General features: G+C 38.5%; 1 protein-coding gene across 2 annotated transcripts in view; it reads left to right on the forward strand.

The window, feature by feature from the left end:
- The window catches only part of LOC126278373 (cadherin-23-like), a 520,639-nt gene that overhangs the window by 413,590 nt on the left and 90,937 nt on the right, over positions 1–16,112 (forward strand). For both annotated transcript variants that reach the window (XM_049978447.1, XM_049978446.1), the window contains exon 24: positions 4,617–4,746. In XM_049978447.1, the coding sequence (XP_049834404.1) occupies positions 4,617–4,746 (130 nt within the window). The remainder of the gene's footprint in view (positions 1–4,616; positions 4,747–16,112) is intronic.

Consider the following 16,112-nt stretch of genomic DNA (forward strand, 5'->3'; position numbering starts at 1 on the left):
AATTAAGTTTGTATTTGGATGTAGGCAGTTATGTGGGTTATGGATGTGATGATAACATGTGACAGATCTGGATCTGTCAGTCAGCCAATGTACAAATTAAATATCATACATGACAGAGGGAATCCTGTAGGTCAGTGTTAATGTATATACTAGGTGTATTTGAGAAGTAAGGGCTGGTTGGCTATAAAAAACATCTTCATTATAAAAAGCTTACAGTGACAGTTACAGTTTTCTATGAAAACACTTCACTTTTCTAAACAATTTTCATTTGTTTTTAAGTGATTTTCATAGTGTTGCACTAGCTTGTTCAACTCTTTAGGGTCATTCAAACAGAGAAGCATACTGCATGTACTGCAGAATTCACTTCCGTACGCTGCAGTTGGCCATGTCTATATCTACAATCAACATCTACAACCATTCTTTGCAAATGACTGTGAAGTGTATGGCAGAGGATACTTCCCATTGTTCTACTTGTTAAGGCTCTGTGCACATTGTAGTTAGTCACATCTTGTTCTAGTGATTCCTATGAAAGCTATGCATAGGCAGTTGCAGTGTGCCCCTAAATTCTTCATTTAAAGCTGGTTCATGAAAGTTTGTAAGCAGATTTTCTTGAGATAGTTTGCATCTGTCTTCAAGTGTCTCCAAGTTCATTTCTGTCAGCATCTCTATGACTCCCTGTCCCCAAAACCACTATTCAAACAAACTTGTGACTACTTGTGTTTGTGTTGCCAGGACTTCTGCTGCAACAGATTGCCAGCTACAATGAGTAAAACCCCATAGAACATTATACACCATCACCAATAGTACCTGCTCTCAGACAACTGCCACTCCTTGCACACCAAAAAATCCCTCACTTGCTGTCTGGCAAATTGTGGTAGATGCATCTGCAGTGATAAGAACTCTATTGCCCAGTATTCTGAATGCCACACAAAGGCCTTCACAGACAGGCAATACCTTCCAGACTTAATTCATAGACAGATCTCCCATGTCAAATCCTCATGCACACCTGATCCTCACATCTATCCCAAGAACCAACTACAAAGAAGCAGCCCCCTTCTCACCCAACACCACCCCAGGTTGGAAAGACTAAACCACGCCATTCATGAGGGCCTTGATTGTTCATCAACATGCCCTGAAATGAACGACATCCTGTCCATGATAAATCCAACCTCTCTCAGAGTGGTGTTCTGCTACTGACCCCACCTCCACAACATCCTAGTCCACCAATACACCAATCCCACCCCATATCCTCTGCATAGGAGTCATACCATTATGGAAGGTCCAGATGAAAGACTTGCCTAGCCCACCCACCTAATGCCACCTACTCCTATCCTGTAACAGGCTTATCCCATACCATCAGAGGCCAGGCCACCTGTGAAAGCAGCCATGTTACATACCAGCTCTGCTGCAACCACTGCACAGCAGTTTACATTGGTATGACAATCAACCAGCAGTCAACTAGAATGAATGGCCACTGCAAAACTGTTGTCAAAAACAAGGTGGACCACCCAGCGGCACAACATACAGCAAACCACTACATGTGGGATATCAATGGCTGCTTCACAACCAGTGCCATCTGTAACCTCCGCCCACCACCAGCTTTTCTGAGCTGCACAGATGGGAGCTATGCTTACAGCACGCTGTTCACTCCTGTAAATTTCCTGGTATAAACATAAGATAACCCACTGCCCAACCCTCACACAATAGTGTGTGTTTGTGTGTGCGTGCATGTGCATGTGCATGTGCCTGTGTGTGTGTGTGTGTGTGTGTGTGTGTGTGTGTGTGTGTGTGTGTGTGTGTGTCCACAAATCATCCCCTGCCCAGTACCCCTGCCAAATGTATTTACCCTCATCAGCTGGCTGTGTGCTGTTGTCGCGTTCCCTAGTGCATGAAACCATGTGCCTGCCATCTACTACCTGTCCACTCTACCTGTACCCCTAGCTAGCCCACAGACAGCTCCCCAGTCTCCCATGATCTGCTAGATGCTTGCCCCCAATTCCTCTGTGCCTCCCACCTATTTCCATCTTTTATCCCACCCCACCCCACATCACCACCTCACCCCAGTACACTCACTGTAGGCTAGGAAAGAGCTACATTAGACTGATCTCAATATAGGGAGACAGGTGGGTGCATGTGAGTAAGTGTGTGTGTGTTTGTGTGCATGTTTTTCCTACAAGCCTCAAAAAGGGAGTGCATTCCAAAATCTAGCCATGCTCTCTACCTTACATTTGTGTACTTGTAGACAATGCAACACTTCTGCCTTTTGGTCAGTCATCTCCTTTATTCCTTAAACAGATGTATTAAAATGGAACACCTGTAGCCTCTTTTTTATGTTATTTGTTATATGGCTGCCAGTTTTGTTGATATAACTTGCTGTCTTCAGGTCTTAACTGAAGTAACACCATTTCTACAGGTCTATAGAAACCAGTTCGCCCGCATCTTGTGGTTGTGCGGTAGCGTTCTCGCTTCCCACGCCCAGGTTCCCGGGTTCAATTCCCGGCGGGGTCAGGGATTTTCTCTGCCTCGTGATGGCTGGGTGTTGTGTGATGTCCTTAGGTTAGTTAGGTTTAAGTAGTTCTAAGTTCTAGGGGACTGATGGCCATAGATGTTAAGTTCCATAGTGCTCAGAGCCATTTGAATGATTTTTTTGAAACCAGTTCATAGATGTTGGCCACTTATGACATTGTGTATACAATTAGAGTTAATGCCCTCAGTGTCAGTTAAGGCCTGAAGATGGTGTATTGAATCACTGAAAGTGGTAGTCATACAATAAATAACTTTGAAAGTATGGTTGTATGTACTCAATTTTATTACATAAGTGAACAGCCAAAGTCCCTCAGATTTTCTGTCAGAAGGATGGATATACATATCCTTAAACAGATGTCTGCAAGATGATCATATGTGGGCACCACACATTATACCTACAGCAGAATTTTGAGCAATGAGGACTTTCTTTCTTAAAGATGAGTTAGTCCAGTTTAAAGTCACATCAACATGGACACCTAAGAATTTTGAAGTGTCCATCCTATTTATTATTTTCACATCATGTGTTACACTTATTAGTATAGTGGCCCTAAATGTGCAAAACTGAATGTGTTGTGTCTTTTTAAAACTGGAATGAGAGCATTTGCGGAAAACTAATCAATGATGCTTTTAAAAACATTTTTCACCAATTCTTCTGTTTTTGTATGTTTTCTTGGGATATTTACAATACTAATGTTGTATGCAAAAAGAACGAATAGTGCTTCTTGTATTTTAGATGGAAGATTGTTAACTTATATGAGGAACAATAGTGGACCTATGGTTGAATGATGGGGAACCCCAGTCATGATTTTTTTTAAATCCCCATTCAGAATTACATCACCAGGGTGTATTGGTTGAATTACTAAGTACAATTCTTTGCATTATTTTCATTAGATATGACAAAATCCATTGGTTGGCTGAACCATCAAACCCATAAGACTACAATTTATTTAGGAGAATATACAAACACCTTAGATAGGTTGCAGAAAATATCTACTGGTGTTGTTTTATTATTTAATGCTTGTAAAATTTGTTGAGTGAACTTGTAAATGACTGTCTCAGTAGAGCAACTCTTCTGAAACACGAACTGTGGTTTTCTGAGGATTTTACTGTTGCTAAGGTGAGATACTATTCTAGAACATATCACCTTCCCAAAGATTTTGGAAATTGATATCAGCAATGAAACAGATTGCTAGTCATTGACATTTGTATTATCACCTTTCTTAAAGATGGATTTAACATCGGAATCTTTCAATCTCTCTGGAAAGAAGCCATGAGTTAGTGATTCAGTTAACAGTTAGATGAAAGCAATTGATTTTGAGCCATCTGAAGTTAGTAGAAGTCTCTGTGTTGAAAACTCTGATCAGCTGAATTACAAATCTAAAGTGTGGCTTTCAATAATATGTTAGTCCTATAATTTTTTTCTGTAATTTATTGCTTAATTTAGACCAGAAATGAGTTTTTAAGATGAAAATGATAAGTTCTTTTGTGATTCTGACTCCATGAATAGCTGTGGATCCCTACATAACTGGATGAATAACACAGTAACAAAGGTGAAGGGAATGCAGGGCACAACATTTAAAATAGAACTGTACCCAATAAAGCACTGTGGAGCTCAAACCAGCTTCCTAGTTGAGAACTGTTTTACACTTTTTACTCTGTATGGATTATATTGTGATTGTTGATAGCTGCTAAATCAAAGTCTCAGGTATTACAAACATATTAAAAACTAAATTATAAGTGAGAAATCTCAGTGAGCCATCTTAGTAGTTAATTTACAGAGAATCAGAGAGCATGTGACTTTTAAGTACAGTTGCATGATAAAAAGTTGTCATTTTAAAAACGTGGCTTCCATTCTTGTTTAGTAAGACCAGCACATAAATTTATTTTTCACAATAACTACACAAATACTTTCGAAACTGAAACAGCGCTTCAGTTGTTGTAAGTAACAATAAAGAGATATCTTCTTAATAGTTTTTAATTGTAACAACACATGAGCTTCTCAAGCTTTTTTCATGTGTTAGTCACCATAACAAGTAACTGTTTTCTTCACCAAAATTTATTTTTATGAAGTACATTTTATAACATTTCAGTTACAACTGACAGCAATGGATGGTGGAGTTCCAGTGCAATCAAGAAATATAACATTGCACATCAAGATCATAACTATTACAGAACAGCCCCCTGTTTTCTCAAATCCACAGTGGACAACAAGTTTTCCAGGTAATCTATTTGTAAATTTTAAAAATGTGAATTTTATTGTTGAACTGCTACTTTAGGGTATGAATGTTTGATGTTCTACATCGAAACAGATATTGGAATCATATCATTAAAAAATTATTATTATTACCATGATCTTTGTGGTTACAGAAATTTATAATTCCACATATGACCAGATAAAACCAGAGTGCTTTGTAGAATACTTTGTTGCCTCCTCAGTCAAAGCAGTAAATATGTTGTCTTTGTGCAGTCATTTATGTTTCTTTGCTTGATCTTATTCTTATTGTTTAACAAATATCAATCCATATTGCATATCTTCTCCAATTAGCACACTTTTGAACTGTATCAAGGTGATTTTTATATTGTTTAGCTCAATGTGTAGCGTGCTTGCCTAGTATTATCTTGGTCAAGCCATGGGCCTCTTTTGTTCAACACCCATTCTATAGTCTAATTTTGATAATGTATCATCTTCGGCATGCATCAGATGCCAAGAAAACTATAACTAGATTTTTCAGAATTAATTTTTGCTGAACTGGCACTATAATAGTGCATTACCCAATGTCATTTTGTGTAACTGGTCCAGTTTGTGATGCCATCTGTTCATCTTAGCAACTTTGTTTCACATAAACATAGGTTATAGTGCACGACTGACTTAGCTATTGAGTTCAAATTGATGGGCCTCATGACTGAAGCTAGACAGAAGTGTTTACCTGGAAGGACAGTGTGTCATTTGCTGCAGAGATTTTGTAACAGATATTCGTATGCAAGCCTCTTGTTCATGCTATGCCTACCAAATGATTGACAGAAAAACACTTGCTTGTACTTTGCTTTATATAAATAATAAAGAGAAACAGAGGGAGTTTTGTGTACATCTCAGTATAAGCAATGCATTGTTAAATGGGTTCAACTTTTATAGAATGAGTTTTTGTTTTAATGAACTACTGTCAGTAACTGAGCTATACATACAGACATCCTCAAACACCACACAAATGCTCAATATCATCAGGTGGAATGCAAAACATATTTTAGCTATTTTGATTTAATTTTTATTAAGTAAACATAATATAAATCATAACAAGTGAAGTATAATACTTTGGCAAAGGACAGAAATCCATCATGAAGACTGTTGTCAGATTTACAGAGAATTCAGAGTTAATGAAGAAGAAGAAGGGTGCTTAAAGTAAGATAGCTGATTGTGCACAGAAGACTGCTGCAAACTCTATGATTCTATCTGAATTTTGCTCTCATAAACTTGGAAAGCCTCCCCCCATGAAACATGGACCTTGCCATTGGTGGGGAGCCTTGCGTGCCTCAGCGATACAGATAGCCATACCGTAGGTGCAACCACAATGGAGGGGTATCTGTTGAGAGGCCAGACAAACGTGTGGTTCCTGAAGAGGGGCAGCAGCCTTTTCAGTAGTTGCAGGGGCAACAGTCTGGATGATTGACTGATCTGGCCTTGTAACAATAACCAAAACGGCCTTGCTGTGCTGGTACTGCGAACGGCTGAAAGCAAAGGGAAACTACAGCCGTAATTTTTCCCGTAGGCATGCAGCTTTACTGTATGATTAAATGATGATGGCATCCTCTTGGGTAAAATATTCCGGAGGTAAAATAGTCCCCCATTTGGATCTCCGGGCGGGGACTACTCAAGAGGATGTCGTTATCAGGAGAAAGAAAACTGGTGTTCTATGTATCGGAGTGTGGAATGTCAGATCCCTTAATTGGGCAGGTAGGTTAGAAAATTTAAAAAGGGAAATGGATAGGTTAAAGTTAGATATAGTGGGAATTAGTGAAGTTCGGTGGCAGGAGGAACAAGACTTTTGGTCAGGTGACTACAGGGTTATAAACACAAAATCAAATAGGGGTCATGCAGGAGTAGGTTTAATAATGAATAGGAAAATAGGAATGTGGGTAAGCTACTACAAACAGCATAGTGATCGTATTATTGTGGCCAAGATAGATACGAAGCCCACACCTACTACAGTAGTACAGGTTTATATGCCAACTAGCTCTGCAGATGACGAAGAAATTGAAGAAATGTATGATCAAATAAAAGAAATTATTCTGATAGTGAAGGGTTACGAAAATTTATTAGTAATGGGTGACTGGAATTCGGTAGTAGGAAAAGGGAGAGAAGGAAACGTAGTAGGTGAATATGGACTGGGGCAAATAAATGAAAGAGGAAGCTGCCTGGTAGAATTTTGCACAGAGCACAACTTAATCATAGCTAACACTTGGTTCAAGACTCATAAAAGAAGGCTGTATACATGGAAGAAGCCTGGAGATGCTGACAGGTTTCAGATAGATTATATAATGGTATGACAGAGATTTAGAAACCAGGTTTTAAATTGTAAGACATTTCCAGGGGCAGATGTGTACTCTGACCACAATCTACTGGTTATGACCTGTAGATAAAAACTAAAGAAACTGTAAAAAGGTGGGAATTTAAGGAGATGGGACCTGGATAAACTGAAAGAACCAGAGGTTGTACAGAGTTTCAGGGAGAGCATAAGGGAACAACTGACAGGAATGGGGGAAAGAAATACAGTAGAAGATGAATGGGTAGCTCTCGGGGATGAAGTAGTGAAGGCAGCAGAGGATAAAGTAGGTAAAAAGACGAGGGCTAGTAGAAATCCTTGGGTAACAGGAGAAATATTGAATTTAATTGATGAAAGGAGAAAATATAAAAATGCAGTAAATGAAGCAGGCAAAAAGGAATACAGACGTCTCAAAAATGAGATCGACAGGAAGTGCAAAATGGCTAAGCAGGGATGGCTAGAGGACAAATGTAAGGATGTAGAGGCTTATCTCACTAGGGTTAAGGTAGATACTGCCTACAGGAAAATTAAAGAGACCTTTGGAAATAAGAGAACCACTTCTATGAACATCAAGAGCTCAGATGGAAACCCAGTTCTAAGCAAAGAAGGGAAAGCAGAAAGGTGGAAGGAGCATATAGAGGGTCTATACAAGGGCGATGTACTTGAGGATAATATTATGGAAATGGAAGAGGATGTAGATGAAGATGAAATGAGAGATATGATACTGCGTGAAGAGTTTGACAGAGCACTGAAAGACCTGAGTCAAAACAACGCCCCCGGAGTAGACAACATTCCATTGGAACTCCTGACGGCCGTGGGAGAGCCAGTCCTGACAATACTCTACCATCTGGTGAGCAAGATGTATGAGACAGGCGAAATACCTTCATACTTGAAGAAGAATATAATAGTTCCAATCCCAAAGAAAGCAGGTGTTGACAGATGTGAAAATTACCAAACTATCAGTTTAATAAGTCACAGCTGCAAAATACTAACAAGAATTCTCTACAGATGAATGGAAAAACTAGTAGAAGCCAACCTCGGGGAAGATCAATTTGGATTCCGTAGAAATGTTGCAACACGTGAGGCAATACTGACCCTACGACTTACCTTAGAAGCTAGATTAAGGAAGGGCAAACCTACGTTTCTAGCATTTGTAGACTTAGAGAAATCTTTTGACAATGTTGATTGGAATACTCTCTTTCAAATTCTAAAGGTGGCAGGGGTAAAATACAGGGAGCGAAAGGCTATTTACAATTTGTACAGAAACCAGATGGCAGTTATAAGAGACGAGGGACATGAAAGGGAAGCAGTGGTTGGGAAGGGAGTGAGACAGGATTGTAGCCTCTCACCGATGTTATTCAATCTGTATATTGAGCAAACAGTAAAGGAAATGAAAGAAAAGTTAGAAGTAGGTATTAAAATCCATGGAGAAGAAATAAAAACTTTGAGGTTCGCCGATGACATTGTAATTCTGTCAGAGACAGCAAAGGACTTGGAAGAGCAGTTGAACAGAATGGACAGTGTCTTGAAAGGAAGATATGAGATCAACATCAACAAAAGCAAAATGAGGATAATGGAATGTAGTAGAATTAAGTCGAGTGATGCTGAGGGAATTAGATTAGGAAATGAGACGCTTAAAGTAGTAAAGGAGTTTTGCTATTTGGAGAGCAAAATAACTGATGATGGTTGAAGTAGAGAGGATATAAAATGTAGACTGGCAAAGGCAAGGAAAGCGTTTCTGAAGAAGAGAAATTTGTTAACATCGAGTATAGATTTAAGTGTCAGGAAGTCACTTCTGAAAGTATTTGTATGGAGTGTAGCCATGTATGGAAGTGAAACATGGACGATAACTAGTTTGGACAAGAAGAGAATAGAATCTTTCGAAATGTGGTGCTACAGAAGAATGCTGAAGATTAGATGGGTAGACCACATAACTAATGAGGAAGTATTGAATAGGATTGGAGAGAAGTTTGTGGCACAACTTGACCAGAAGAAGGGATCGGTTGGTAGGGCATGTTCTGAGGCATCAAGGGATCACCAATTTAGAATTGGAGGGCAGCGTGGAGGGTAAACATCATAGAGGGAGACCAAGAGATGACTACACTAAGCAGATTCAGAAGGATGTAGGTTGTAGTAGGTACTGGGACATGAAGAAACTTGCATTAGATAGAGTAGCATGGAGAGCTGCATCCAACCAGTCTCAGGACTGAAGACCACAACAACAACAACAAACTTGGAAGGAAAAGGAAAAGAGACAGGACAACATCCAATCAGTCAAATGACTGAGTTCATTTAAAAGTTTTTGATTTTAGCTTTGGACTTCAAAATTGAAACTTATCAAAGTTTATGCAATTTTGACATTTACTAGTGACTTTTCTTGATTTAGTTTGAGATTTCAGTACCATCCAGTTCTGCATGTCTGCATCTCTAATATGAAACAAACTTGCAATTTTACATGTCACAGTATTATTTTAGATATGTGTCATCTGCTGCAAATTTCAGGATTGTGCCATTAATAGAAGAAATAACATAAAAGAGATTGTGCGAAAATACAACAAATTCTAGTACATACTGTATTCAATTTATATGTCCTGCAAGATTAAATGAGACTGAATTAAAAATGACATTTAATATTATGAGCAGAATAAGCTGATACACACTTGGTACAAAGCACCTTTGGTTATACAACCAGAAAACCATGGATACAATATCCCATAAGCCATTGATCAAGGCAGTTGTGATATCTGCTGTATTTCTTCATTTCTGAAAAGCATTTGGCTCTATACCACATGAATGCTTATGAATGAAAGGGTGTCATGAAGTGTGTGTATTAAAATAAATATTTGACTTAACTGAGGAGTCCTTGGTAGGGAAGATACAGCATGTTATTCTGGGTCATGATTCATCAACAGATGTGGATTTAACATCCGGTGTGCCCCAGGGAAGTGTATTAGGACCATTGCCCTTCATGATGTGTGTAATGACTTAGCATATTATATTATTAGTAACCTCATTCTTTTTCTGGTACACAAATGTTCAGTCAGACCTTAAAAAATTGAAACTGATATAAAGATTGTCAACACACATTCAACCCTTTACAATCCATAATGCAGACATAGTGCATTTAAGAGCACTCTTATTTAAAACACTATCATCAGCAAGCTCGCCACATAGAATTCCGCAAAACTCTTTGTGGAAAGAATAAGGCCACTGATCAACAATTAGGATTTACTTGAAAGCAAAAAATGCACTTCCAGTCATATATGTTGCCAAAAGCATCACAATACAAAACTTTCCCTTGTGTAATATTTTCTAAAACTTCAGGGTGAACTTTTTTAGTCATCATTCCATTCAAATTATTTACAAATGAATCACAGTTAAAAGATATTGCAGCTTGTTAAATGTGAGTTGTACCATTGTTATTTAGTTTAATTTTTATGGAATGTGTACACTGGCTGTCCTGTCTCCCATTTGACAATGTCTCATATAATTTTCATCTTATTTTATGCATTATTTATTTGTGTCAGGACATGTATACTTCGGAACAATTTAATGACTTTCCGTAAAATACTGAAGAACATTCTATAGTATGCAAGTAATGTTGAATATTGACTTACTCTGGACTTTCTATATATTTCCTCCTTAAGTTTACAATGGAAAATCCAGGATGGTATGTAACAGTGTTATGAAAAGACTAGGTGCTACTCACCATATAACAAAGATGCAGAGTCACAGATAGGCACAACAAAAAGACTGTCAGAAATTAAGTTTTTGGCAAACAAAGCTTTCATTGGAGATAGAACACACACACACACACACACACACACACACACACACACACACACACACACACACACATGTGATGGACAATGCAACTGGACAGTGGGGATAAAGAGGAGGCTTGGGTGGTGAGGCAGAGGGATAGCAGGGTCGGGGTGGGAGACAGTAAAGTGCTGAACCAACAGTTCAGTTAACAGAATTAGGAGAGTGGGGTATAGTCAGATAAGAGTGGGATAATATGCTACAGCGCTGCCTGTATTAGGATATAGGGATGTGGTGGATGCAGGATGATAGGCTTCCAGGTGTAGCGTTGGATGGCAGTGTTGAAGAGGAAGAGGGGAATGGGAGTGGAGGCAGGGAGAGGAGAGATGCAGAGAAAGTGACAGGACTGTGCAGATGCACTGGGGTTATGAAGCAGCCATAGATAATAAGTAATCCACAACACCCTTCATTTTCAGCAACGGGGTAGCCCAGCTGACTCTTGGCCACATTTTGGTGGTGGTCTATCATGCAGACAGACCTACTATTAGCGATCTTCCGCACACAGAATTTCACAGCTAAGTTGGTAGACAACGTACTGCCTTTGATGGGATAGTAAATGCTTGTGACAGTACTGGAGCAGATGGTAGTGAGAGGATATATGTGACAGGTCTTGCATCTAGATCTATCTTGGGAATATGAGCCACGTAGCAAGAGCTTAGGGGCAAGTTTGATGTAGCTGTGGGCAAGGATATTGTGTAGTTTGGATGTGTGGTAGAATATCACTGTGGGAGAGGTAAAAAGTGTGGTGCAGAGGATGTTGCCCACTTCAAGGCATTACGAGAGATAGTTTAAATGCCGGCAGAGAACATGATTCAGTCACTCACTCTGGGAAGATGCTATGTCACAAAGAGGGCACTCCTGTGCAGCCAGTCAGAGGGTATGTTTTGATGTAGGGAATGGTGGTTGACTAGGGAGTCAAGGCACGGGAAATCTGTTTCTGGACAAGTTGGTTGGAAGGGGGGCAATTTTGGTCTGCAAAGACCTCAACAAGATGCTTGGCACACTTCAAAATGGACTGTTTGACACTGCAAATATGAGGATCACAGGGGGGGTAGGTTTGCTGGAAGATGTTACTTAGAGTGGAACAGTTGGCAGCCAGGTATCATTGTTAGGTTTGGGGATTCTGGACAGCTAGGAAGTATTTCTTCAGATGGCACATAAATAGGTAGATGTAGGATCCATCCAATTTTGACCTCAACATTGAAGGAAGCTGGCTTACTGGATGAGGAGGTCCAACTGAAGTGAATATTGAGGTTCTGGAGGCTTTTGAATGTGGTGTCTTAACCCTTGGTCATGAACATGAATATATCATGGATGAATCTGAATCAGGTGAAGGGTTTGGAGATTCTGGACAGCTAGGAAGTATTTCTTCAGATGGCACATAAATAGGTTGATGTAGGATGTGATGGTGCTAAGCAGGGCCCCATGTGAGTGCTTCTCCCACCCCTGCCCCACCATCTGACTACGGCCTCATAGTCTTGGTGAGACAAATTACACTTTTCACAAAATTTTTGTGAAAGAAGAAAGAATTTTCACTATGGAGACCAATTACCAAAATAGCATAAGCGCTGTATTGAGGGAATGGTGAAAACATTTCAACTCAATTCTACTAGTATGCAAGGCTGTTTACAATTGAATTGATAAATTTAAAATGGAAAGTTCTGGTTTGAATGCACCTTGCAGTGGGTGAGCTACGACAGCAAAAACTGATGATAATGAACTTAATATGTATTTGTCTGTTATAACTAGTCTATAGAAATCCACAGTACAATTAGAAACAGACTTCTCAGAAATATCGCATCAGTTAATCCAGAGAATGTCACATCGGCAGAACATTCCATATCTGATACATGGGTTGCTGGAAGATGATCCAGACAAGCAGCAACAGTTTATTATTATGGTTGATAATTATTGAATAGATCAGATATTTCTTCTTAACATATTCTGGTCTGATGAGGCCATATTAAGTTGTTGGGACATGAGAATTGACTGAACTGTGCTTACTGGGACACAGAAAACTATCACGTTGTTTGGAGCAAATGCTAAATCAATCGGTTTTAAATGTGTGGGCTACAATATTGGCACATGGCGTAAATAGTCCATACTTTATTGACAGAAATCTCACAGGAGACAAGTCCATGGCTCTGCTTCAAGAAATTACACAAGGAATCATTATGTATATGGACCACTATGATCAGCTCTAATTGCAGCACAATGGAGCTCCTACACATTATGTATTAACTTGTAGGGTGTGGTGTGATTATGTTGTCAAAGAAAGGGTGCTTGAACACCATGCTGCAGTTGAATTCTCAACATGATCCCTCAATATTACCAGAATGAATTTATTTCTTTGAGGTCTAGTTAAAGAGAATTTATATGGAAGAGAATAATGAACCCTTGAAAAGCTGACTGGTTACAATGAGGACACCATCCACAATCTGGACAACAACACTCAACTGTGTATCCATGTGCACCAGAGTGTTCCAGGTAGACTCAAACTTTGTTTTAATGAAGAAGGGAAACAGTTTGAGTATAAAAAGAACTGATGTGTACTGTAATTTGTTATTAGGCCTATATCGTGTTCAAATTATTAAAAATTAATGCAAGTTAAGTTAGTGCTTAGTGTGTGCAAAAGTCACTAACACTTACTTAACTTTTGTAAAAAAATATTTAAATGGCTACATGCTGGCTTTCTGAAAAAATAATAAATTATTTTGTGAAGAATTTCTCTTTATATAGAAGGAGTTGCTAAGGAGAAATGTCTTTCATCTATATTTGATAACATTTGTGCTATCTGTCAGACTTTTTATTTCCATGGTAGGTTGTCAAACAGTTTTATAGCTTTATACTTCACCACTTTCTGAACCACAATTAGATTCATTAAAGAGGAATGCTGATCATTTTTTCTTTTAGTTTTAAACTTGTGAATATATCTTTCAGTCTCACACTTATGTTGCTGGTAACAAATTTCATAAGTGAATAACTATACTGAGAGGCTGTGATAAGTAGTCCCAGTTGCTTAAAGAGATCCCTTTCTTTGTACATTGAATACTTTTTGCTTACATGAGAACCTAACCCAGAATGTTATTCAATAAGACATCAGTGTATGAAAGTATGCAAAATATGTTAACTTACTATTACTAACTTCTGTATCGCAAAAGCTGATAATAATTCGTATGGCAATAGCAGCTGATCCTAAATGTTCTAACAAGTCTACAGTACATTTTTTCAAGTTAAATTTTCAGCAATATGCACACCTAAGAACTTTCTGTCCCATTTATTATTTCTCATTAGCATTCTAGGTTAATAGGAAGTGGGATATTTTTTTATACCACAAAATGTGATGACCTGTGTTTCTTCAGACTTAAAACTAGCTCATTTGAGCAAACCATTCAGTAACATTCACAAAAACATAATTTACTGTTTTCTCTTTTAATGATTTTTTGTGCAGATTCAAAAAAATGTGTACATCACCTGCAAGTAGGACTAACTCTGACTTCATATCCAATACAATGGAAGATCAATAACATAAATCAAGAACACTAGTGGGTGAATGATCATTTCCTTTGAGACTCCCACTGTAATTTCTCCCTAAGCTGATCAGTGACATTCCTCTCTGTTTTGCTCAACACCTCAGGATAATTTTCTGCATTATGTGTGTTAAATAAGAATAAAATGAGGCATGTGCTGAACTATGTATTTCATAAAAGCTTAATTTCTCTAACATAATATTATACTTCTCTAATGAACTACCTTCAGTAAATCACCGGTGATCTGATCTGGTGGCATTTTACCACTCAAATATTTTATCTTGTGCTCAGTAAAACAGCTGGTGGCAGAGAAGAGTGGCTCTTTGGAAATTCAAATTGTGGTTAGCTATGTATCCCATTACTACTACTCTGGAGTAAATTATCTTCTCAAAAGAATTCTGAAAGTGATGTGTGGAGTGGTACTAGGTGGTAGTCATTGATACCTGTGGCATCACCCTTCTTATAGAGAGGTCTAATAATGACATATTTCAGTGTGTCATGGAAATTCCCTAAATTGATGATATGTTGCATAAGTGACTAAGAAAATGACATATTATAGGGCTACAACATTTTATAGTCTTATTGGCATGATGAACTTCCTTATCTCAGATGGGGATGTGAAATGAATTTTTATTTCCCTAAACATTCTCTGCATTACTTCTTCAGTATCTGCTTTCCTTTCTCTTCTGAAGCACTTGCGCCAATTTTCTCATCTATTTTTGAAAAGTGTTGCTGTTGCTGTTGTTGTGGTGGTGATCTTCAATCCAGAAACTGGCTTGATGCAGCTCTCTATGCTATCCTGTGCAAGCCTCTTCATCTCCAAGTACCTACAGCAGCCTACATCAATCTGAATATGCTTACTGTACTAATCTCTTGGCCTCCCTCTACAATCCCCCCCCCCCTTCCATACTTCCCTACAGTACTAAGCTGGTGATCTCTGGATGCCACAGAATGTGTCCTACTAACCAGTCCCTTCTTCTGGTCAGGTTGTACCAAAGATATCTGTTCTCCCCAATTCTGTTCAGTACCTATTCATTAGTTATGTGATCTACCCATCCAATATTCAGCATTCTTCTGCAGCACCACATTTCTAATTCTTCCATTCTCTTCTTGTCTAAACTGTTTATCATCTATGTTTCACCTCCATACGTGGCTACACTCCACACAAATACCTTTAGAAAAGACTTCGTGACACTTAAATCTATACTTGATGTTGAAAAATTTCTCTTTTTCAGAAACGCTTTTCTTGCCATTGCCAGTATACATTTTATATCCTGCCTACTTTGACCGTCATCAGTTGTTTTGCTTCCCAAATAGTAAAACTTGTCTACTACTTTAAGTGTCTCATTTCCTAATCTAATTCTCTCAGCATCACCTGATTTAATTTGACTACACTCCATTATCGTCATTTTGCTTTTTTTATATTCATCTTATACACTCATTTCAAGACACTGTCCATTCTGTTCAACTGCTCTTCCAAGTCCTTTGCTGCCTCTGACAGAATTACAATCTCATCAGCAGACTGCAAACTTTTTATTTTGTCTCCCTTGACTTTAACTCCTACTCCTAATCTTTCTTTCATTTCCTTTACTGCTTGCTCAATATACAGACTGAATAATGTTGTGTATAGGCTACAATCCTGTCTCACTCAGTTCTCATCCACTTCCTCCCTTTTGTGTCCCTTGATTCTTATAAC

The sequence above is a fragment of the Schistocerca gregaria genome, chromosome 6, assembly GCF_023897955.1.
Source record: "Schistocerca gregaria isolate iqSchGreg1 chromosome 6, iqSchGreg1.2, whole genome shotgun sequence".
Lineage (NCBI taxonomy): Eukaryota > Metazoa > Arthropoda > Insecta > Orthoptera > Acrididae > Schistocerca > Schistocerca gregaria.